The 24,907-nt window shown below is 53.3% G+C and overlaps 1 protein-coding gene across 10 annotated transcripts in view; it reads left to right on the top strand.

Moving 5' to 3' along the window:
- Positions 1 to 20,782, top strand: part of rimbp2b (RIMS binding protein 2b) — an 853,804-nt gene extending 833,022 nt beyond the window's left edge. For all 10 annotated transcript variants that reach the window (XM_072517100.1, XM_072517603.1, XM_072517263.1 and 7 more), the window contains 3 exons: positions 2,893 to 2,964; positions 4,915 to 5,049; positions 19,464 to 20,782. In XM_072517100.1, coding sequence (XP_072373201.1) covers positions 2,893 to 2,964; positions 4,915 to 5,049; positions 19,464 to 19,658 — 402 coding nt within the window. In that variant the 3' untranslated portion in view covers positions 19,659 to 20,782. The remainder of the gene's footprint in view (positions 1 to 2,892; positions 2,965 to 4,914; positions 5,050 to 19,463) is intronic.
- Positions 20,783 to 24,907: the final 4,125 nt, after the last annotated feature.

Genomic DNA, 24,907 nt, shown 5'->3' with positions numbered 1-24,907 from the left:
AGCAGGAAATCACGGCCGGCGCGGGGACGGAGAATCGATGTTCCAGCAGGAAATCACGGCCGGCGCGGGGGAGGAGAATCGATTGTCCAGCAGGAAATCACGGCCAGGGCGGGGGCGGAGAATCGATGTTCCAGCAGGAAATCACGGCCGGCGCGGGGGCGGAGAATCGATGTTCCAGCAGGAAATCACGGCCAGGGCGGGGGCGGAGAATCGATGTTCCAGCAGGAAATCACGGCCGGCGCGGGGGCGGAGAATCGATGTTCCAGCAGGAAATCGCGGCCGGCGCGGGGGCGGAGAATCGATGTTCCAGCAGGAAATCGCGGCCGGCGCGGGGGTGGCGAATCCATGTTCCAGCAGGAAATCACGGCCGGCGCGGGGGCGGAGAATCGGTGTTCCAGCAGGAAATCACGGCCGGCGCGGGGGAGGAGAATCAATGTTCCAGCAGGAAATCGCGGCCGGCGCGGGGACGGAGAATCGATGTTCCAGCAGGAAATCACGGCCGGCGCGGGGACGGAGAATCCATGTTCCAGCAGGAAATCACGGCCGGCGCGGGGACGGAGAATCCATGTTCCAGCAGGAAATCACGGCCGGCGCGGGGACGGAGAATCCATGTTCCAGCAGGAAATCGCGGCCGGCGCAGGGACGGAGAATCGATGTTCCAGCAGGAAATCACGGCCGGCGCGGGGGCGGAGAATCGATGTTCCAGCAGGAAATCACGGCCGGCGCGGGGGCGGAGAATCGATGTTCCAGCAGGAAATCACGGCCGGCGTGGGGGCGGAGAATCGATGTTCCAGCATGAAATCACGGCCGGCGCGGGGGCGGAGAATCGATGTTCCAGCAGGAAATCGCGGCCAGCGCGGGGGCAGAGAATCGATGTTCCAGTAGGAAATCGCGGCCGGCACGGGGGCGGAGAATCCATGTTCCAGCAGGAAATCACGGCCAGCGCGCGGGTGGAGAATCCATGTTCCAGCAGGAAATCGCGGCCGGCACGGGGGCGGAGAATCCATGTTCCAGCAGGAAATCACGGCCGGCGCGGGGGCGGAGAATCGATGTTCCAGCAGGAAATCACGGCCGGCGTGTGGGCGGAGAATCGATGTTCCAGCAGGAAATCACGTCCGGCGCGGGGACGGAGAATCGATGTTCCAGCAGGAAATCACGGCCGGCGCGGGGGCGGAGAATCGATGTTCCAGCAGGAAATCACGGCCGGCGCGGGGGCGGAGAATCGATGTTCCAGCAGGAAATCGCGGCCAGCGCGGGGGCGGAGAATCGATGTTCCAGCAGGAAATCGCGGCCGGCACGGGGGCGGAGAATCCATGTTCCAGCAGGAAATCACGGCCAGCGCGCGGGTGGAGAATCCATGTTCCAGCAGGAAATCGCGGCCGGCACGGGGGCGGAGAATCCATGTTCCAGCAGGAAATCACGGCCGGCGTGTGGGCGGAGAATCGATGTTCCAGCAGGAAATCACGGCCGGCGCGGGGGCGGAGAATCGATGTTCCAGCAGGAAATCGCGGCCGGCACGGGGGCGGAGAATCCATGTTCCAGCAGGAAATCACGGCCAGCGCGGGGGCGGAGAATCGATGTTCCAGCAGGAAATCACGGCCGGTGCGGGGGCGGAGAATCGATGTTCCAGCAGGAAATCACGGCCGGTGCGGGGACGGAGAATCCATGTTCCAGCAGGAAATCACGGCCGGCGCGGGGGCGGAGAATCGATGTTCCAGCAGGAAATCACGGCCGGCGCGGGGGCGGAGAATCCATGTTCCAGCAGGAAATCACGGCCGGCGCGAGGGCGGAGAATCGATGTTCCAGCAGGAAATCACGGCCGGCGCGGGGACGGAGAATCGATGTTCCAGCAGGAAATCACGGCCGGCGCGGGGGCGGAGAATCGATGTTCCAGCAGGAAATCACGGCCGGCGCGGGGGCGGAGAATCGATGTTCCAGCAGGAAATCACGGCCGGCGCGGGGGCGGAGAATCCATGTTCCAGCAGGAAATCACGGCCGGCGCGGGGGCGGAGAATCGATGTTCCAGCAGGAAATCACGGCCGGCGCGGGAGCGGAGATTCCATGTTCCAGCAGGAAATCACGGCCGGCGCGGGGGCGGAGAATCGATGTTCCAGCAGGAAATCACGGCCGGCGCGGGGGCGGAGAATCCATGTTCCAGCAGGAAATCACGGCCGGCGCGGGGGCGGAGAATCCATGTTCCAGCAGGAAATCACGGCCGGTGCGGGGGCGGAGAATCGATGTTCCAGCAGGAAATCACGGCCGGCGTGGGGGCGGAGAATCGATGTTCCAGCAGGAAATCACGGCCGGCGCGGGGGCGGAGAATCGATGTTCCAGCAGAAAATCACGGCCGGCGCGGGGGCGGAGAATCCATGTTCCAGCAGGAACATTCCAGACCTTAACCATTCGTAATGTGGAAAAATCTTTCCTCGTGTGCTCTTTCCAAGGGACGGTGCGGACGTGATGGGCCGAATGGCCTCCTTCTGTACGAATTATATGTCACTTTTTCTTCTTTTGCCAATTGCTTTAAATCTGTGCCCTCTCCTCGATCCTTTCACAAGTGGGAACAGTTTCTCCCTGTCTACTCTATCCAGACGCCTTATGATTTTGAACACCCCCATCAAACCTAATCAAATATGAGTCTTTTTTTCTTTTGGCAAGTGGCAGTTTTATAGGAAAGCCTCCTGAATGCTGTTATTAACTTGTGCGAAGCGCTATATAAATAAATACAAGTTCATTCTCATGGGCGGGTTCCGAGTGGAACTGTCTCTGATGCTCCATCTCCCACCACCTCCCTCATTTCCTGGAACAAGCAGAAGCATTTCCCCATCAATCACTTGTGTCTTTTATATAAACGGGACTGTGTTGAATGTAGTTCGTGTTTCTCTGTTTCAGGCTGAATTAACGTTTTGTGCTGGAGACATCATCAGTGTCTGGGGAGAACTGGATGAAGATGGATTTTATTACGTAGGTGGATCCTTCACAATATTTCAAATAAACTTAAAAGCTCTCATTGTTTTATTGAACTGAGTAAAAAAGTTAGCTTTCTCGCTGCCAAAGCCACTCACACAAATTTCCCCATGTTAACAGGAACAACACTTCAAAGGTTACAAATCAATTTGGGACATTAAAATTACCGTATGAAATATGTAACTTCTATCTTTCAGGTGTATTAGACCAGTATTTATCGCTAATTGTTCTTCAGAAGGTACTGATGCCACCGATTTGAACCGCTGCAGTCCTTACAGTGCTGTTAGGGAGGGAGTTCCAGGATTTTGACCCAGGGATTTTGAGGGAACAGTGATAGATTTCCTACTCGAGATTGTGTGTGACTTGCAGGCGTTCCCATGTATCTGCTGCCCTTGTCCTTCTAGATGGTGGTGGTCATGGGGTTGGAAGGTGCTGTGTGAGGAACCTTGGTGAGTTGCTGCAGTGCATCTTGTCGATGGTACACACGGCTGTGCATCGGTGTTGGAGGACATGAAAGTTCAGAAAAACTTTTTGTTGTTTCCCAAGATTACCCCAAAGTGCTTCAAATTCAATTATTAATGTTTTGAGTTGCAGTTGTTAAGTATTTCACTATCGGAACAGTACAATCCCACAAACAGCAAAATAGAACAAGTAATACATGTTGGGAAAGGAGCTGGTCACCTTCTTGTGAGCAGAGTATTGAGTTCGATGGGTTGACTGGGACAATGGTATCTGTCACCTGCAACCAATGGGAATTAAAGAGCAAATAACAGAAATGTTCTTCCTATGTTTTTGTCCCTTCCTTGATTTTCCGGTTAAAGGGAGGGGTGTTGAGGAGCACTAGGATTTGGGTGGAGGGTTTTCAGGCGTTTAGGGGTTGTATCATGTGGGTTTGGACAGATAGACCACTGTGAAATCAGCTCAATGGCCTGAGCTTCCTTCATCTGACTGTTGCTATAAACAACCCTCTACGATTCAAAGATAGCGTCAAAGTTTGAATAAATCAAAGCGAGTGGAATTCTTATAAATTCACAGCCTTTGTGTGTGTGTACTCGCTAAATGTTTTCAGAAACCACTAGTTGAGTTTAACTTTTACCCAAACTATCACTTTGATGTAGTTATTTTGATATGATTCATGGTTACAGTTCAATCAGATCTGGTTGGTCAATACCTCAACTTCATAGAATCATAGATCATAGAATTTACAGTGCAGAAGGAGGCCATTCGGCCCATTGAGTCTGCACCAGCCCTTGGAAAGAGCACCCTACCTAAGCGCACACCCCCACCCTATCCCCATAACCCAGTAACCCCATCTAACCTTTTTTTGGTCACTAAGGGCAATTCAACATGGCCAATCCACCTAACCTGCACATCTTTGGACTGTGGGAGGAAACCGGAGCACCCGGAGGAAACCCACGCACACACGGGGAGGACGCGCGGACTCCGCACAGACAGTGACCCAGGGGGGAATCGAACCTTGGACCCTGGAGCTGTGAAGCAACTGTGCTAACCACAGTGCTACCGTGCCCCCCAATTACCATCTTTTACTCCATCTCCATTAACAATCTGTGCATCTCAAATTTGACAATCTTAATTAATAAACCCCCACATCCAGAATACACACAACTCATTTCATTCTTCACAACAACCTTCTGCAGTTCTTCATGGGACCTGCACCTTGTAATGCACAGGTTGGTAAGAAAGGTTTTGCACAATTAGAAGGATTAGCACTTTTAAGGGAGTTGAGAATGTTAGTCTGTGAATTGTAGCGATGGAGAATGCACGGAGTGAAAGGGGCAGTGGAAGTGAATTCAGCAACTTCCAAAAGGGAACTGGATACAAAGCTGGAGGAGAAAGGTTTGCTGGGCTATCAGGGAAGAGCGAGCACCGGAATAGTCTCTGTGTGCTGTGAGGTCTGTGGGCTAACATTGTGTCATTAACCCGCAGGGGGACATCAACGGCCAGAAAGGTCTGGTACCTTCAAATTTCCTGGAAGAAGTGCCTGATGATGTTGAGGTCTATCTCTCTGATGTCCCAGCCAGATACCCTCACGATGCACCAGTGCGCGTGAAAGGAAAAAGGGCAAGTATTTTACTCAAGTGGATTTCAATAAATCATCGACTCATTGAGGGTTTGCTTAATTTCATGGCTGTTTTGTTAGATTTGTATTTTTGTTGCCTTTTTCAACATTATTTTTGATGTGAACATCAAACATTACCCCTTGAGATTTAAAAGTTAACCAGTTATGATCTTATTGCTTCACTCCGCAGTCACCTGTGTGATTTACAAATCACTAATTAATCTTTCGCTGGTGTTCCAGATCGCCCTGTCATGAAATGTAAAAGATTCTCCCCGTGACTATGTCGAAAGCTTTTCACCTCGCCTGCGGACTTTCTATTCACCTGCTGCGGGGTTTTTTATAATTATCTGGGCCAGAGGCTCGAGATTGGCTCTCAAGCCAGTTCCAAATGACACTCAGTCTCCGGTACAACCGCTCACCTGACCAGGGACAGCTGGTCCTTCGCAGAAACTGGCCTTCGAAACGCCAACAAATCTTTTTCGAACAACTCGCAGAGTACTTTCTCTGAAAATTCACTTTCAACTTCCAGTCACACACGTCTGTGAGGGGCCTGCACGTGGCAGAAACTGGAGCTGTAAGGGAATGAACCAAAAGCTTTGAGTGGCGATGGCGACGTAGTGGTAACGGCTCCTAACCTCCGGGTTCATCAGCGTCACAGTTAGGGGGTCACCCGAATGGTCCTCTCGGAGCTTCCCGCGTTTCCGGGTTTGGCTGGAAATTGCCCAGAAGCACTAACTTCCCCCGGAGAGCTGAGCTGAGAATTATCCAGCAGAAGCCATCAAAATCACTGACCTCCGATGGTTCTGCCAGTTTCATCCGATGGTTACTCTGAGAGGAACAAAATCACTTCTAACTTCAGAGTAACTATTTTTAAAAAAACAGACTCAGTCTCGCAGGAGACAGCCCCGACACACACAACCTTCCAGCAGCCCCCCTCTCCCCCCCCCCCCCCCCCCGCCCCCACACCAGCCCCACCCCAACCTGACCCCTCCCAGACTTCTCCTGGCTGGACCCACCCCAACTGGGTCACGAATGTCCTTCCGGGAAGGAAATCTGCCGTCCTGACCCGGTCTGGCCTACACGTGACTCCAGACCCACAGCAATGCGGGGGACTCTGAAATGCCCTCTGATGTGGCCGAGCGAGCACTTAGTTGTATCAATCCTCTACAAGAAGGAATGAAACTAGACCGACCAACCAGCATTGACCTACGCACCGGAAATGACAACGGAAAACCCAGCCCCATTGACCTTGTAAAGTCCTCCTTATTGATACCTTGGGAAATGTGTCAAAGTTGGGCGAGTGGTCCCAAATTCGAGTCAGGTAACAGCCTGACACAGTCACGTTCAGAGAATCAAATATTACAATGGAACAGACATTATGATCCCACTGGCAGGACAGACCCAGCAGAGGGGCCGGCACCGTGGGATACAGTCAGGAGGGTGTTGCCCTGGGAGTCCCCAACATCGACTCCGGACCCCATGAGGTCTCGTGGCTTCAGGTTAAACAGGGGCAAGGAAACCTGCTGGTTACCATCATCAAGCTCGGACCCGTCCAGCCCGGCCCCGCCCAGCCCGGCCCCATCCAGCCCGGCCCCGCCCAGCCCAGCCCCGCCCAGCCCGGCCCCGCCCAGCCCGGCCCCGTCCAGCCCGGCCCCGCCCAGCTCGGCCCCGTCCAGCCCCGTCCAGCCCGGCCCCGCCCAGCTCGGCCCCGTCCAGCTCGGCCCCGTCCAGCTCGGCCCCGTCCAGCCCGGCCCCGTCCAGCCCGGCCCCGTCCAGCCCCGTCCAGCCCGGCCCCGTCCAGCCCGGCCCCGTCCAGCCCCGTCCAGCCCGGCCCCGTCCAGCTCGGCCCCGTCCAGCCCCGTCCAGCTCGGCCCCGTCCAGCCCCGTCCAGCTCGGCCCCGTCCAGCCCCGCCCCGTCCGGCCCCGTCCAGCCCCGTCCAGCCCAGCCCCGTCCAGCCCAGCCCCGTCCAGCCCCGTCCAGCTCGGCCCCGTCCAGCCCGGCCCCGTCCAGCCCCGTCCAGCCCGGCCCCGTCCAGCTCGGCCCCGTCCAGCCCCGTCCAGCTCGGCCCCGTCCAGCCCCGTCCAGCTCGGCCCCGTCCAGCTCGGCCCCGTCCAGCCCCGTCCAGCCCGGCCCCGTCCAGCCCCGTCCAGCCCAGCCCCGTCCAGCTCGGCCCCGTCCAGCCCCGTCCAGCCCAGCCCCGTCCAGCCCCGTCCGGCCCGGCCCCGTCCAGCCCGGCCCCGTCCAGCCCCGTCCAGCCCGGCCCCGTCCAGCCCAGCCCCGTCCAGCCCCGTCCAGCCCAGCCCCGTCCAGCCCGGCCCCGTCCAGCCCCGTCCGGCCCGGCCCCGTCCAGCTCGGCCCCGCCCAGCCCGGCCCCGTCCAGCCCCGTCCAGCCCGGCCCCGTCCAGCCCAGCCCCGTCCAGCCCGGCCCCGTCCAGCCCGGCCCCGTCCAGCCCGGCCCCGTCCAGCCCGGCCCCGTCCAGCCCGACCCCGTCCAGCCCCGTCCAGCCCGGCCCCGTCCAGCCCCGTCCGGCCCGGCCCCGTCCAGCTCGGCCCCGCCCAGCCCGGCCCCGTCCAGCCCCGTCCAGCCCGGCCCCGTCCAGCCCAGCCCCGTCCAGCCCGGCCCCGTCCAGCCCGGCCCCGTCCAGCCCCGTCCAGCCCGGCCCCGTCCAGCCCCGTCCGGCCCGGCCCCGTCCAGCTCGGCCCCGCCCAGCCCGGCCCCGTCCAGCCCCGTCCAGCCCGGCCCCGTCCAGCCCGGCCCCGTCCAGCCCCGTCCAGCCCGGCCCCGTCCAGCCCCGTCCAGCCCGGCCCCGTCCAGCCCCGTCCAGCCCGGCCCCGTCCAGCCCCGTCCAGCCCGGCCCCGTCCAGCCCCGTCCGGCCCGGCCCCGTCCAGCTCGGCCCCGTCCAGCTCGGCCCCGCCCAGCCCGGCCCCGTCCAGCCCCGTCCAGCCCGGCCCCGTCCAGCCCGGCCCCGCCCGGCCCCGTCCAGCCCGGCCCCGTCCAGCCCGGCCCCGCCCAGCCCCGTCCAGCCCGGCCCCGTCCAGCTCGGCCCCGTCCAGCCCGGCCCCGTCCAGCCCCGTCCAGCCCGGCCCCGCCCAGCCCCGTCGAGCCCGGCCCCGCCCAGCCCCGTCGAGCCCGGCCCCGCCCAGCCCCGTCGAGCCCGGCCCCGCCCAGCCCCGTCGAGCCCGGCCCCGCCCAGCCCCGTCCAGCCCGGCCCCGTCCAGCTCAGCCCCGTCCAGCCCCGTCCAGCCCGGCCCCGTCCAGCCCCGTCCAGCCCGGCCCCGTCCAGCTCGGCCCCGTCCAGCCCGGCCCCGTCCAGCCCCGTCCAGCCCGGCCCCGTCCAGCCCCGTCCAGCCCGGCCCCGTCCAGCTCAGCCCCGTCCAGCCCCGTCCAGCCCGGCCCCGTCCAGCCCCGTCCAGCCCGGCCCCGTCCAGCCCCGTCCAGCCCGGCCCCGTCCAGCTCGGCCCCGTCGAGCCCGGCCCCGCCCAGCCCAGCCCCGCCCAGCCCGGCCCCGTCCAGCCCCGTCCAGCCCGGCCCCGTCCAGCCCGGCCCCGCCCGGCCCCGTCCAGCCCGGCCCCGTCCAGCCCGACCCCGTCCAGCCCCGTCCAGCCCGGCCCCGCCCAGCCCCGTCCAGCCCGGCCCCGTCCAGCCCGGCCCCGTCCAGCCCCGTCCAGCCCGGCCCCGCCCAGCCCCGTCGAGCCCGGCCCCGCCCAGCCCCGTCGAGCCCGGCCCCGCCCAGCCCCGTCGAGCCCGGCCCCGCCCAGCCCCGTCGAGCCCGGCCCCGCCCAGCCCCGTCCAGCCCGGCCCCGTCCAGCTCAGCCCCGTCCAGCCCCGTCCAGCCCGGCCCCGTCCAGCCCGACCCCGTCCAGCCCGGCCCCGCCCAGCCCCGTCCAGCCCGGCCCCGTCCAGCCCCGTCGAGCCCGGCCCCGCCCAGCCCATTCCAGCCCCGTCCAGCCCGGCCCCGTCCAGCCCGGCCCTGCCCCGCCCCGCCCGGCCCCGTCCAGCCCGGCCCCGTCCAGCCCATTCCAGCCCCGTCCAGCCCGGCCCCGTCCAGCCCCGTCCAGCCCGGCCCGGCCCTGCCCCGCCCCGCCCGGCCCCGTCCAGCCCGGCCCCGTCCAGCCCGGCCCCGGCCCCGCCCCGCCCGGCCCCGTCCAGCCCGGCCCCGTCCAGCCCGACCCCGTCCAGCCCGGCCCCCTCCAGCCCGGCCCCGCCCGGCCCCGTCCAGCTCGACCCCGTCCAGCCCCGTCCAGCCCGGCCCTGTCAAGCTCGACACCGTCCAGCCCCGTCCAGCCCGGCCCCCTCCAGCCCCGTCCAGCCCGGCCCCGTCCAGCCCCGTCCAGCCCGGCCCTGTCAAGCTCGACACCGTCCAGCCCGGCCCCCTCCAGCCCGACCCCGTCCAGCCCCGTCCAGCCCGGCCCCGTCCAGCCCCGTCCAGCCCAGCCCCGTCCAGCCCGGCCCCGTCCAGCCCGGCCCCGTCCAGCCCGACCCCGTCCAGCCCGGCCCCCTCCAGCCCGACCCCGTCCAGCCCCGTCCAGCCCGGCCCCGTCCAGCCCCGTCCAGCCCAGCCCCGTCCAGCCCGGCCCCGTCCAGCTCGGCCCCGTCGAGCCCGACCCCGTCCAGCCCGACCCCGTCCAGCCCGGCCCCGTCCAGCCCCGTCCAGCCCGACCCCGTCCAGCCCGGCCCCCTCCAGCCCCGTCAAGCCCGGCCCCGTCCAGCCCGGCCCCGTCCAGCTCGGCCCCGTCCAGCCCAACCCCGTCCAGCCCGGCCCCGTCCAGCCCGACCCCGTCCAGCCCGGCCCCGTCCAGCCCAGCCCCGTCCAGCCCGACCCCGTCCAGCCCGGCCCCCTCCTGCCCCGTCCAGCCCGGCCCCGTCCAGCTCGGCCCCGTCCAGCCCGGCCCCGTCCAGCTCGGCCCCGTCCAGCCCGGCACCGTCCAGCCCGGCCCCGTCCAGCCCGGCCCCGTCCAGCCCCGTCCAGCCCGGCCCCGTCCAGCCCGGCCCCGTCCAGCCCCGTCCAGCCCGGCCCCGTCCAGCCCGGCCCCGTCCAGCCCGGCCCCGTCCAGCCCCGTCCAGCCCGGCCCCGTCCAGCTCGGCCCCATCCAGCCCCGTCCAGCCCGGGCCCGTCCAGCCCGGCCCCGTCCAGCTCGGCCCCATCCAGCCCCGTCCAGCCCGACCCCGTCCAGCCCCGTCCAGCCCGGCCCCGTCCAGCTCGGCCCCGTCCAGCCCGACCCCGTCCAGCCCGGCCCCGTCCAGCTCGGCCCCGTCCAGCCCGGCCCCGTCCAGCTCGGCCCCGTCCAGCTCGGCCCCGTCCAGCCCGGCCCCGTCCAGCCCGGCCCCGTCCAGCCCGGCCCCGTCCAGCCCCGCCCCGTCCAGCCCGGCCCCGTCCGGCCCCGTCCAGCCCGGCCCCGTCCAGCTCGGCCCCAACTCGGCCCCGTCCAGTCCGGCCCCGTCCAGCCCGGCCCCGTCCGGCCCAGCTGATGAATCAATACTCAAAGAACAAAGAAAAATTACAGCACAGGAACAGGCCCTTCGGCCCTCCCAGCCTGCGCCGATCCAGATCCTTTTCTAAAACTGTTGCCTATTTTCTAAGGATCTGTATCCCTCTGCTCCCCGCCCGTTCATATATCTGTCTAGATGCATCTTAAATGATGCTATCGTGCCCGCCTCTACCACCTCCGCTGGCAAAGCATTCCAGGCACCCACCACCCTCTGTGTAAAAAACTTTCCACGTATATCTCCCTGAAACTTTTCCTCTCTCACCTTGAACTCGTGACCCTTAGTAATTGAGTCCCCCACTCTGGGAAAAAGTTTGTTGCTATCCACCCTGTCCATACCTCTCATGATTTTGTAGACCTCAATGAGGTCCCCCCTCAACCTCCGTCTTTCTACTGAAATTAATCCTAATCTACTCAACTTCTCTTCATAGCTAGCGCCCTCCATACCAGGGAACATCCTGGTGAACCTCCTCTGCACCCTCCCTAAAGCATCCACATCCTTTTGGTAATATGGCGACCAGAACTGCACACAGTATTCCAAATGTGGCCTAACCAAAGTCCTATACAACTGTAACATGACCCGCCGACTCTTGTACTCAATACCCCTTCTGATGAAGGCAAGCATGCTGTATGCCTTCTTGACCACTCTATCGACCTGCGTTGCCACCTTCAGGGTACAATGGATCTGAACTCCCAGATCTCTCTGTACATCAATTTCCCCCAGGACTCTTCCATTGACCGTATAGTCCGCTCTTGAATTGGATCTTCCAAAATGCATCACCTCGCATTTGCCTGGATTGAACTCCATCTGCCATTTCTCTGCCCAACTCTCCAATCTATTTATATTTTGCTGTATTCTCTGACAGTCCTCCTCGCTATCGGCAACTCCACCAATCTTAGTGTTATCTGCAAACTAGCTAATCATACCACCTATACCGTCATCCAGATCATTTATGTATATCACAAACAACAGTGGTCCGAGCACGGATCCCTGTGGAACACCACTCGTTACCTTTCTCCATTTTGAGAAACTCCTCCAGGTTGAACACCAAGTGGAGGAATCACGAAGAGTGGCCCAGTAGCACCATTCCAGACCAAGTCCCCAAAGGACAGAGCTGCTAGACTGGGTCTGCGGCAACTGGTGAGAGAACCAACAAGCGGAACACTTGCCCTCATCCTCGCCAATCTGCCTGCCGCAGATGTATCTGTCCCTGACAGTATCGATCTGAGTGACCACCACACAGTCCTTATGGAGACAAAGTCCCGTCTTCACGTTGAGGATACCCTCCATTGTGTTGTGTGGCACTACCACTGTGCTAAATGGAATAGACTTTGAACAGATCCAGCAGCTCAAGACTGAACCACCATGAAGCGCTGTGGGCATCAGCGTCAGACATATCTAAATATGACAGCTTAAGCAACAAGTAATAGAACAAAGCAATTCCACAACCAACAAATCAGATCTGAGCTCGCAGCCCTGCCACATCCAGTGGTGAATGGTGATGGAAAATTAAATAACAGGAAGAGGAGATTCCACAAATGTCCCCATCCTCAATGATGGAGGAGCCCAGCACATCTGTGCCAAAGACAAGGCTGAGGCATTTGCAACAATCCTCAGCCAGAAGTTCCGAGTGGATGATCCATTTCTGCCTCCCCCGGAGGTCCCCAGCATCACAGATGTCCGTCTTCAGCCAATACGATTCACTCCACATGATAAAGAAACAGCTGAAGACACTGGAAACTGTAAAGGCTCTGGGCCCTGACAATATCCCAGCAATAGTACTGAAGACTTGTGCTCCAGAACTTGCCGCACCCCGAGCCAAGTTGTTCCAGTACAGCTACAACACTGGCATCTACCCAGCAATGTGGAAAGTTGCCCAGGTGTGTCCTTTACACAAGAAACAGGACAAATCCAACCCAGCCAATTACCGCCCGATCAGTCTGCTCTCCATCATCAGCAAAGTGAGGGAAGGGGTCATCAACTGTGCTATCAAGCGGCACTTACTCGGCAATAACCTGCTCACGGACGCTCAGTTTGGGTTCCGCCAGGGTCACTCAGCTCCTGACCTCATTACAGCCTTGATTCAAACATGGACAAAAGAGCTGAATGCCAGAGGTGAGGTGGGAGTGACTGCCCTCGACAAGGCAACATTTGACCGAGTGTGGCATCAAGGAGCCCGAGCTAAACTGGAGTCAATGGGAATCAGGGGGGAAACTCTCCGCTGGTTGCAGTTATGCCCGGCACAAAGGAAGATAGTTGTGGTGGTTGGAGGTCAATCATCTCAGCTCCAGGACATCACTGCAGGAGTTCCTCAGAGTAGTGTCCTCGGCCCAACCATCTTCAGCTGCTTCATCAGTGACCTCCCTTCCATCATAGGGTCAGAATTGGGGATGTTCGCTGATGACTGCACAATGTTCAGCACCTTTTGCGACTCCTCAGATACTGAAGCAGTCCCTGTCCAAATGCAGCAAGACCTGGACAATATAATAATAATCTTTATTGTCACAAGTAGGCTTACAATTAAGTTACTGTGAAAATCCCCTAGTCGCCACATTCCGGCGCCTGTTCGGGGAGGCTGTTACGGGAATTGAACCGTGCTGCTGGCCTGCCTTGGTCTGTTTTAAAAGCCAGCGATTTAGCCCTGTGCTAAACCAGCTTCTTGAGTGTTGTCGGAGCTGCACTCATCCAGGCAAGTGGAGAGTATTCCATCACACTGCTGACTTGTGCCTTGTGGATGATGGACAGGCTTTGGGGAGGTCAGGAGGTGAGTTCCATCTCCAACTGAAATAATGCAACCATCTCTCTAGAAACTCAATGGCGTTGCTATCGCTGAATCGCCCACTATCGACATCCTGGGAGTTGCCAGTGACCAGAGACTGAATTGGACTCACTATATAAATACTGTGGTTACAAGAGCAGGTCAGAGGCTAGGACTCCTGCAGCCAGCAACTCACCCCCAACTCCCCAAAGCCAAGTGAGCCCCTCGTGCAGTGTCTCAGTGACATATTCTACCAGTTTCACTCAATTCCTCTCTTTCTGTGAGACAATTAAATTAAGTTCAGCGCTGACCCTAATTTGGATCTCTGTTTTGGATCCATCGGATGAATTAGATGCTGCACTCGAAAGGGGCTAAAGGAATCAAGCGAAATGGGGGAAGGCGGGATCAGGGTGTTGAATTGGATAATCAGCCGTGATCATAATGAATGGCGGAGCGGGCTCGAGGGGCCGAATGTTTTGCGTGGCTCCCTCCTGTGAGATGGACTATGCTAGAGCCTTAAAGAAATCCAGGATGTTTAAAAAGGGCAATATGAAGCAGAGAAGAAGACAAAATAAATACATTAAATAATAAATAACCTGGATTTGGGGCAGGGGCAGAGAGCAGAACATCACACACACAACCAGCAATAGGAGAGCAGAACATCACACACACAACCAGCAATAGGAGAGCAGAACATCACACACACAACCAGCAATAGGAGAGCAGAACATCACACACACAACCAGCAATAGGAGAGCAGAACATCACACACACAACCAGCAATAGGATCGGAAACATTTTTTTAAATTATTAAGTTACTCCATATAAGTTGGTGTCAATGTACACATGGCTTTGCTGTGACACAAGACACAAGATGAAATATATTTAATATCCAGATCATTTTTCTATAATAACTAATTAACTAGTCCTAATATTTCAGTCAGTATTAATACAGTACTTATTGTGATGTGGCTGAATGTTGGTGGTTTTGATGTTATTGCTACGATGGGAGTTCTAGGAGTTCATTTAAACTCTTATTTTAACTGTTTGTAAAATTCTCACTCAACTGAAGGTGGAGAGGGTAATTCAGAGCCTTAGTTTGGTGAGGTCACTGCAGTGTCAGCCTCTTGTGGCATTCCCTACCTGCCAGTCCCACCTGGATCTGTAATTCTAGATTTCCCTGTCAATCAATTGACAGATTATTTTGCTTTCGGACATTTAGTTCATCGAATGCACGTGCTTTCCCTCCGGGAAGGGGAATATTCTGAGATCTTGAGGGCAACACGGTAGCACAGTGGTTAACACTGTTGCTTCACAGCTCCAGGGTCCCAGGTCCGATTCCCGGCTTGGGTCACTGTCTGTGCGGAGTCTGCACATTTTCCCCGTGTGTGCGTGGGTTTCCTCCGGGTGCTCCGGTTTCCTCCCACAGTCCAAAGATGTGCAGGTTAGGTGGATTGGCCATGATAAATTGCCCTTAGTGTCCAAAATTGCCCTTAGTGTCCAAAAAGGTGGGTTGGGGTTACTGGGCTATGGGGGTAGGGTGGAGGCGTGGGTTTGGGTGGGGAGCTCTTTCCAAGGGCCGGTGCAGACCTGATGGGCCGAATGGCCTCCCTCTGCACTGTAAATTCTATGACTCTATCTTCCACCAACCCCCCCCCCCCCCCGCTGACACGATCGGCAGAGAACCGCTCGCTGCTGCCCCCAGACAGGACAGCAGTGAGGGCAGGGGGCGGCTCTCTGCCGCTGTTCCCTTCCTGATCAGGCACCGAATGCATTTGATGGAGGGCCATCCACCGTCACCCCGGAAGTCCATGCTTGTATTGCTCCCTTCATGGCAGGGCACTAATGCCCACTTCACCGCCTCGACTGATGGCGCAGAATAGCCCACCCATGGGCTTGATTGGGTTGGAGGTGGCAAAGCCCCACCTGCGAACCTCTTGCCCAATTAAATCCCCCCCCCCCCCCCCGCCACCCAACTTGCCATGGCCAGGGCATCAAATTCTGCTCCGTATTTGCACCATCACCCCTGCTCCCCATGCCCAGCCCACAATATATCAGACCGAGCCACTCCGATAAATCAGGGGCAAGAACATTTCAGAATATTCCTCTGCCCTTCTGAAGGGTGATTAAGCAAAGTTGTGATTGGTCCATTGACCAGCCTCAGTCAGTCCGTCCACTGAGTGTGATTTATACAGTGGGCGGAATTCGTACAGAAATTAATGAAAATTCCCCCTTAATGTGGATATAATGAGATATATGTTCAGCAATCCCAATTTCTATTCCTTCTGTTTCTGAGGTCCGAAACTCTGGAATTTTCTCCCGAAACCTCTCCGGCTTTCTCCCATACTTTCCCCCTGCCCTTTCAGGCGCTGTCTAAAATCTGCCTCTTTCCACAAGCTTGTCCTAACCTCTCAACATGTGTTAAATTTTGTGAATTGCTTCTGTGACGTGATTGATATGTGTTACCGTGCTGAAGGTGCTATATAAATGCATGTTGTTGTTGTATTCAGTATTTTTCCTTCCGTGTTTGAAAGTCCCTTTTGAACAGAAACCTGCGAGCTGTTTTGTTCAAGCACTCAGTGCTTTAGATGTTGTTATCTTTGTGTGTTTGCATTTATTACGCCCAGCAGCATTATCTGACATGATCAATCGACAACAGAGATTTCCAAGGTGTAAAAGTGTGTATAAAAATGAACAAGACATGGAGAAGGTCTGTGTGCTTTCATTCAAGTGATGAGCAGAGTGTTGGAGCAGTAACGGATGTGTCCTGATAACTGAGAGACTCATCAATATGGAACAGGCAATTTGTCTTCATAAGTTGCAGTCCCCAAATTATTCCAGTCTTCTGGTGCAGTTTTTTCAAAACCTAATCACAAATAAATCTAAAACATTGCTTTCCTGGGAATATCCGTAGTGTCTCCATAGAAACCTCTCCAATTACTGATACAATCTAGTCAGCACACCATAATTCCACAAATCATTGTGGAAGGGAGGATAAGGAGGCCACTTATTCCCTGGAAAATGCATCTCTGAATGGGTAAGGAAGCAGAGGGGATTGGAGGATACAAATCTATGAATCAGGGGCCATTACAAAGAGGAGCTTGGCCTTGAGGTTCATTTCTAGACCGACAGAATTGAATTACAGAGGAGTTATGTCAAAGGTGTATTGAACCTTGTTTAGACCACACCTGTGCACAGTGCTGATGCCCGAGTTATAAAAAGGATATTGAGGGACTGAGAAGGAGAAAAGATTTTCAAGGATGATACCACAACCGAGAGGCCATAACTATCAGAAAAGATTAAACAGGCTGAGGCACTTTTCACTCAAAGAAAGACTTGGGGTGAGAGCTGATAGGAACACAGGGGTCCTTCTGAATGGAAGTGAGAATAAAGTTTTATTTACAAAGGGGTTCTTCGCCCTGGTTGGTGCTTTACTGGCCGACCGTATATACTGTAGGGGCGGGATTCTCCGGCCGAACCCACCCCCCCCCTCCCCCCGGCGATCGGAGAATCCCGCCCGAGGTCAATGGACTTTTCCATTGTCCGTGTCTAGCCCCTGCCGATCTTGCGGCGGGCGGGGCGGAAGAGTAACTGAGATACCCCGTCCCTTGCGGTGAGCTAGTACGCTGCAAAGGACACGGGGAAAACGAGCATTCCCATCCCGTGGACCCCGTGCGCGATATTACACATGTGATAGGCTAGATGTGGAAAGGGTGTTTTCACTTCTTGGGGGAGACCAACATCAAAGAAGCGGAAAGAAAAACGTCACGAAACGTGTTTACCCAGAGAGCAATTAGATTGTGAAATTTGCTTCCATCAATATAGCTGAAGTGGAAAACATAAATACCTTCAAGAGCAATCCAGGTAAAAACATGGGAGAGAGACGAGGAAAAGGACCCGGTGCTGGGGTTAAACGAAGAATAGAGCGAGGATGTTTGTGTGGAGTGTGAACAACAGTGTAAACCAGCGGGCTGAATGGACTGATTCGGCACTTTAAGTTTCACAAGAATGACTCCAGGGCTGAGGAACCTAATAACAGATTGGAGAAGAGAGAGTTGAGAGTGGTTAGGATCTGGGCTGCCTCCACCACACTCACAGACAGTGCATCCCAGATCCTAACCACTCGCTGTGTGAATCTGTCTCCACCACACTCACAGACAGTGCATCCCAGATCCTAACCACTCGCTGTGTGAATCTGCGCTGGGCTAGGATAGGGGCTGGTTAGCACACTGGGCTAAATCGCTGGCTTTTAAAGCAGACCAAGGCAGGCCAGCAGCACGGTTCAATTCCCATACCAGCCTCCCCGAACAGGCGCCGGAATGTGGCGACTAGGGGCTTTTCACAGTAACTTCATTTGAAGCCGACTTGTGACAATAAGCGATTTTCATTTCATTTTCATTTCACACAGCGAGTGGTTAGGATCTGGAATGTACTGTCTGTGAGTGTGGTGGAGGCAGATTCACACAGCGAGTGGTTAGGATCTAGAATGCACTGTCTGTGAGTGTGGTGGAGGCAGATTCACACAGCGAGTGGTTAGGATCTGGAATGTACTGTCTGTGAGTGTGGTGGAGACAGATTCACACAGCGAGTGGTTAGGATCTGGAATGTACTGTCTGTGAGTGTGGTGGAGGCAGATTCACACAGCGAGTGGTTAGGATCTAGAATGCACTGTCTGTGAGTGTGGTGGAGGCAGATTCACACAGCGAGTGGTTAGGATCTGGAATGTACTGTCTGTGAGTGTGGTGGAGACAGATTCACACAGCGAGTGGTTAGGATCTGGAATGCACTGTCTGTGAGTGTGGTGGAGGCAGATTCACACAGCGAGTGGTTAGGATCTGGAATGCACTGTCTGAGAGTGTGGTGGAGGCAGATTCACACAGCGAGTGGTTAGGATCTGGAATGTTCTGTCTGAGAATGTGGTGGAGACAGATTCACACAGCGAGTGGTTAGGATCTGGAATGTACTGTCTGTGAGTGTGGTGGAGGCAGATTCACACAGCGAGTGGTTAGGATCTGGACTGTACTGTCTGTGAGTGTGACGGAGACGGGGTCAGTCGAAGAATTCAAGTGGCAAATGGATTATTACTTGAAAAGGAAGATTCTGAAGGTTTGGAGGGGGTGAACTGGCAGTGGGTGAATTGCTCCTTCAGAACGTCAGTACAGACATGATGGGCTGAATGACCTCCTTGTGTGCCCTAACCATTAACTATTGTGTGAATCTATGTCGCTAAACATTCCTGAGAGATAAGGTGCATCCTGACTCAGTATAATCACCGACTGTCCTTTAAGTTAAAACATTTTTTTAAATCCCCCAAAATGGAGACTTGAAGCAGCCAGGAAGCGACAGTTTTTGGAACGTTACCATGGGAAAGAAACACTTCCAGTAGTTTGCTGTGTTGTGCCTAACATCGAAGTTAGGACGTAGGGATGAATACAGCTCTGTGGGTTTGGGGCAGGACGGTCTGTCGATTTCTTTTTTAATATGAGTAACAATGTTTGTTGGGGTTTTGATTTTTCCATTTCAGTATCATCATTGCAATTCTTTCTGTTTTGTTTCTTTGCTCATCTGCCGGGAACAGAAGAAGAGTGTTCATTTCACATCTTAATAAACGCACTGTAACCTTCACGTAAGTCAGCAGCTGAAGATACCTATAGCAGGAGCCCCCTGGAGGTCTGATGCAGCTGAGGCAGATTTAGAAATGATTGTGAAAGAAAAACACTCTTCCCCAAAAGTGATCTTGTAAATACTCTTCATTTGTCCAGCTCACTCAATCCACCTTAAACAATTTTTTTTTTTAAAAACAAAACATTTTCATTTGTCTGAGATCACAAGTTACTATTTTGGTCACTGTAGCAAACTATTAATTGGTCTCTTTTAGTGCAAAGTATAATCCAAGACTTTGGGGAACACTTTTTCTTTCAAGACTCCCTGTTTGTTTTCCTCGTGAAGCTAAGACAAGTAGACTTGTTCAATTTGAGCTGCTAGATGCATTAGACAAATCTCATCTATGGTATCTTCAGGTGTGTAATATTTTGGTGCTGTAATTGAGTCAGAGAGTACCCACGTGCGTTTTAAAATCCATGTGCATATTCTGGTTTTCATTTATCCTTTAACGCAATCCCTTTCTACATTAAAAAAAAACTAATCAAATCGTATGATGCACACTAGGTCCCCGGTGAAAACGCTCCAAGAAGGGCTCCGTCTCCAACTGTACATCCCCACCATCACCATCACCACTCTGGATCTGCTCCAGTAGTTGGGCCTGACAGCACAAGCTGGGCCAGAGATATGGCTTCAAAAAAGAAAAAGGGACTCTTATCAAAAGGGAAGAAACTGCTGAGGAAGCTTGGCGGAGTGAAGTGATTCTTGTGTATTCCGAACAATCATGCACTTCCACTGTCTTATTTCCACATGGTGTCATGGCTGCCCTTTTACAGTTTTGCCTTAGAGATACACAATGATCATTCTTTTTTTTTATAAAGCAGCTCATTGCCCAGTGATGGAGAAGGTATACGTTGTATGTGGTGTCTGTATCCTTTATCCATCTTCACACCAAAAGCCATGAGTTGAAAAACTGTGAAAGTCTTGTGTTTGCATCCCTGGGCACTGGGTGTTCTTCCCTGTCCTCTGGAATATGGCTGTACCGATCCATTTCACAGTGAAGTTTCATTGTCTTAGCACCATCAAACTGAAGAGTCAAACAGTGAGCAAGCCCCTATCTCTTTGTCACTGAATGCATTTCATTCCACATCCATGAAAATGCATGCTTTCCCCTCAAAATGTATACTTTATATCAGTTTTTGTGTCCTAAACTGGTTAAAATTGGTATATGTTCTTGATAAAATATTGGCATGCAAAATGTGCAAAAAGCCCAGCAGGTGCAAGATCAATGTTGAATAAAACATTAATGTGTTCACTGCTACAACCCAGAGTTTATATTCCATACTTCCTCGCCCCCGTGAAATTGCAGCTGATGGGTTGTTTTAAGAGCAACACAGCTTTGTAACAAAAAAAAATTGCTTGGCTGAATAATGTTTTTTTTTACATGCTGGACAGGAGTGATCTTTACACCCTATCAGGTATCGAAATGGAAGTATGCAAATAAACATTAACCAGCCAATGAAACAGATTTCGTACATACTTTTGATTTAGTACAATGACATTTAACTGATGTTTCTCTTTTGTACATTAGATCATTTGTAAATTCTTGTTTTTACTGTTTATACACATTATTTAAAAATTGCCTTCCTTTTTGTAAAATGTCCTCCCAATTAAATGATGCTCCTCCCTCCCCAGGTTGTGTCTGCAACAGTCAGACGACAGTGTAAAGTATTGTAAATTATTGCTGTATTCACATGCTATCCTTACTGAAGAGCTTATCGGCCTTTATTATGTTTGTGGTGCCAGGTGTGGGTGCATGCATGTGTAAATTTATTCATGTGTAAAAAGTTTTTATAAATAAATGATTTGATTTTTTCGTAGAATAACCTATTTCTCTATTGTATATGTTATGCCTTGAACGTTTATTGGCAAATGTATTCCTGAAGTTGGAAAATGATATCTGCAAACATTTCCGTGAGACGTCTTTGCTCGACACCTGCTTTCAAATGACAAATGATGCTCATTAAGCCACTGGAAATTAGAACTCAGGAGGCTATTCAGCCCTTGCACCTGTGCTGTTTGCTCAACTACAGTCACCTCTCTTAGCCTTACTTCCAAGCAAGGGTTTTTTTTTTCCTGTTCAAATCTTACATTTATTGACTGTCAACTACCACAGCCAGCAAAACATTACAGTAATTGATCAGAGTTTCTCATGAACAGTCTATACTCAAAGAATAATTAGCAAAATATGAGTCACGATGAATTAGCCCAATGGCAGGGTTATAATCGATCAATAAGGCAGGTGGGTAATCAGGGTGTTAGTATCAGGAATTAGCTACCCCTGGTCAATAAGCACTTAGTTGTTGGTGGTGTGATTCTGGTGAGAAGTACTATGTTCCCGTTTTGAGCAGCAATGACTGACCACTCGGTTTAACAGAACAGGAAACCAAACCAATCCAAAGCAATAAATCAGGAAGTAATGATAAGATGTTGCCAAGATGTTTGCACGGTTGTTGAACAGAGACTGAGGGAGTAGTAAATTCTTACATACCAGGAACTGGAGGATATTTCACTATGGAACCTTGACCCCACTCTGATTGCCCCGATAACCATTCATACACTACTCAACGGAGAGTTACTCAACAGAGGGTGTGTGAGTCAAGGAAGAAAGAATAAAGTAAATACTTATACAGCTAATTCCTGGCTCCTTCAGGAAGCATATTGCCGTTTATTCATTACTGAAATGTTGCATTGGAAAATCAAGGTCCAGTTCATCAATGTAACACGATTAACCCTTCATCTGCTTTCCATAATTCAAATAATTTTCAACTAAGGCACTTTTTTTTTTAAATCAACAATTACGTTTTGAGAATGTTCATGGAGTTGAGGACGTTTTGTTGACCTATTTTTAATCAGTTTTACTAATCCTGACTATTTTTTCACTTCAGGTGGATGGGACTGTCTAATAGGCAGGAATCAACTCGATCCAATTCGAAAAGGAGCAGCCTTGGAATGTCGACTGGTGGGCCAGACCTCGGCAGTAAACTCGAAGGAACAGTATTTTCTTTTTGCTTTCTTTTTCTAAATTAAAAAATTGGATCTGCAGCGAGGGCTTCTCCAGCCCCTCTGGAGGGTGCTATTTTTTTTTTTAAAGCAGTTTTTAAAAATATATATTTTTGTTACAAATTTCTTCAGCAACCTTCAAGACCGATTGTTGCCAACTCGAATGGAGCAGCGACTGGGTGATGAGATGGTCATGGTGATGTCATGATCCCAGCGTCAGTCCACATGCGGAGCAATGATATCTATCTTCCCTGCACTGAAGATGCTAGGAATTCATCGAGTGGAGCATTCGAAATGGGTACCGGCTGTGGAATTGCATTCTTCAATGAAAAATGAAATGAAAATCGCTTATTGTCACAAGTAGGCTTCAATGAAGTTACTGTGAAAAGCCCCTAGTCGCCACATTCCGGCGCCTGTTCGGGGAGGCTGCTACGGCTTTGGCTAGTTTCATCAAATAAGTGCACCTTTAGAAGGAGAAAGATAAATTTAGCAGTCAGCCAAATTTCAAACTGGTTTAGTGAAGGGGGTAACACAGTTTAAAAAAAAATGTTCCTCCTAATCCTGCATCATCATTTAGTGAGTATATAAATAGCCAGCACATAGTCTCGATCTCGACCTGTACTTCAATGAAGGCGATCACCGGAACCCGTGATACCTGGGTGTGCATGGTCAACAACAACAATTCAGAATCCCTGTGTTGGACTGACATCGCTCACAGCACACAAAGCTACCACCTCAATTTAAGGAGCCTGTGGTTTAAGCCCGTTGCCCCCATCCCCATTTTAGAACCTCCATGTCTCTTGGAGTCAAAAACGCTCATGAAAGATAAAACTTTAAAAAACTCCCCCTCCCTCCCCAAAGAACAAATTCCCATCCCAATGGAGAAACAGTCGAAGGAGTGAGTGACATTGGATAACTCTTTGAAAGAGCTGGAGTAGGCATGATGGACCGAGGTCCTTTGCTGTATGAGTCTACAAAAACATTATTGGTACTGATGTTCTGAGCGACAGAATACAAACTCATTCAGTACACTCACCCACTCCCATTCCAAACCCAACTTGGCTTGTCTTCCATCTTCCCCATACCCCCAATCTCTTCTAAATCTGTGTAGTTCCCTCCCGGATGTTTCCATTGACCAGCAACAAGTTTCCAAGAACGCTTTTTAAGTGTACAGTGAATCGTGCCAAGACAGAAACTCGCAGTGAACCTGTGCAAGTTATTCTAAATATCTCTCATTGTGACCGAATTTAAAGTCTGCCCAGACCATGGGCAGCAAACACGTTTTATGTTCATCGCCTCTTAGCAATGTACAAAAGGTAAAATGATCCCCCAATTAGCGCTGGGATTTACCACAGGTGGGGTGGAAAATTCCGCAAGACGGCCAAACCTCCATGACTTTGGGCTTGAATTTTCAGTCCTGCAACGGGTGGGACTGGAAAATCTGGGCCTTGGTTTTAAGTTTGGGGAAAGTCACCTTAATCTTAAAATAAAGAACTAATGTTCTAATTTTCGTTTCGAAAAAATGCTGGAAGATCACAGATGACAATGAAAATGGACTGTCATTTCATGGATTGAAGGTATGCTTCTGGTATCAAATACTTCCACTTGACAGTCTAAGCATTTAAAGCACAGGCTCCTTCTCATACAGGGACCATATCTGGGATTCTTTCTGAACTGCCAGGCCAGAAAGACCCAGTGGTCACAGTATTGAACTTAACCTTTTGTCTGCCTCGAGTGAGAGAGAGAGAGACTGCCTGCAGTACAGCTTCCATGGAGCTGGCCAGTACTGAACACTGAAGAAGTCCATGAACAAAAATCTGCTCCACCCAACAAATCATAAAGATTATCAGTCTGTTTCACCCCTCCCCCTTCTGTACAATCTACAAACAGCATTAAGGAGATAGTCCACACGCAATGACTGTCCATCCAGACATGGATTCGGTTAGCAACAATGCTCCAGAAGGCTGCAGGGTTCTGAAGATATCACAAGCATGCAACTGCCCAGAGTTGAACTCAATTGAAAACTCTTTAGGCAATGTACCCTAATTGGGGATTCCATTCAGAGGATATACCTTTCCATTTCTTGTCCATCCTTTGCAAGGCACAATTACTTCATATTGGTCAATCTGCTCAACACCAATATCCAATCTGTGACATGGGCCCCAAATGCATGAAATTACACTCAAAAGCTGGAAGACACTCTCTGATCCAATTTACAGGTAAGGTTACCGATTGGAAACAGCGCCCAGCTTGAACGTGCCCAAAAGAACAATCTAACTTGTATTTATTTTGCACCTTTCAAAACGTCTCGGTGTGCTTTGTACTCAAATTGCTGCTAAAAGCGAAGCCCCTGTCCCAAAGGGAAACACAGCCAGTCTGCACACGTACCACAGGTTCCCCAGGTGGCGAGATTAGTGGCCAGCTGATTGCTTTTTGTGATGGTGATTGAAGGATAAATATTGTCCCAGGACATTGGGAGAACGTTGCTGATCTTTGAATGATACAATGAGATCACTGACCCAGAACAGGCAGATTTCATCCTCACCTGTAACAATTCCTCAGTCCCACACTGACGTTTTACACACTCAAATCCTGCAGTGTGGCTTGACACAAGATCTACTGTCCACCCCCACCCCCCCCCCCCCCCCCCACCCCCAGAGGCAGAAGTGTGACACCGTCAGTGACAGTCAACCTGAGCTGTGATTAAGAATTTGTTGAAAACATCTCCTCTTGGAAATTACCTCCTTAAACAGCATCTTATACCTTCTAGCCATTCATCCTGAGAAATGGTGACCAAAGATACAGAGGAGGTGGAGGCCCTTGTAATAAAGAACACTTTGCTTTGGCTCATCTCGATTCAGGAGCAAGTGGCAATTATCTTTCATACGTGAGGATACTGAAAAATGATTAACCTACTGGATTATATTGGAGACATCCCACGTTGATGG

Source organism: Scyliorhinus torazame, chromosome 1, assembly GCF_047496885.1.
Source record: "Scyliorhinus torazame isolate Kashiwa2021f chromosome 1, sScyTor2.1, whole genome shotgun sequence".
NCBI lineage: Eukaryota > Metazoa > Chordata > Chondrichthyes > Carcharhiniformes > Scyliorhinidae > Scyliorhinus > Scyliorhinus torazame.
Note: the sequence above shows the minus strand (reverse complement) of the source record. Positions and strands in the feature narration are given on the sequence as shown.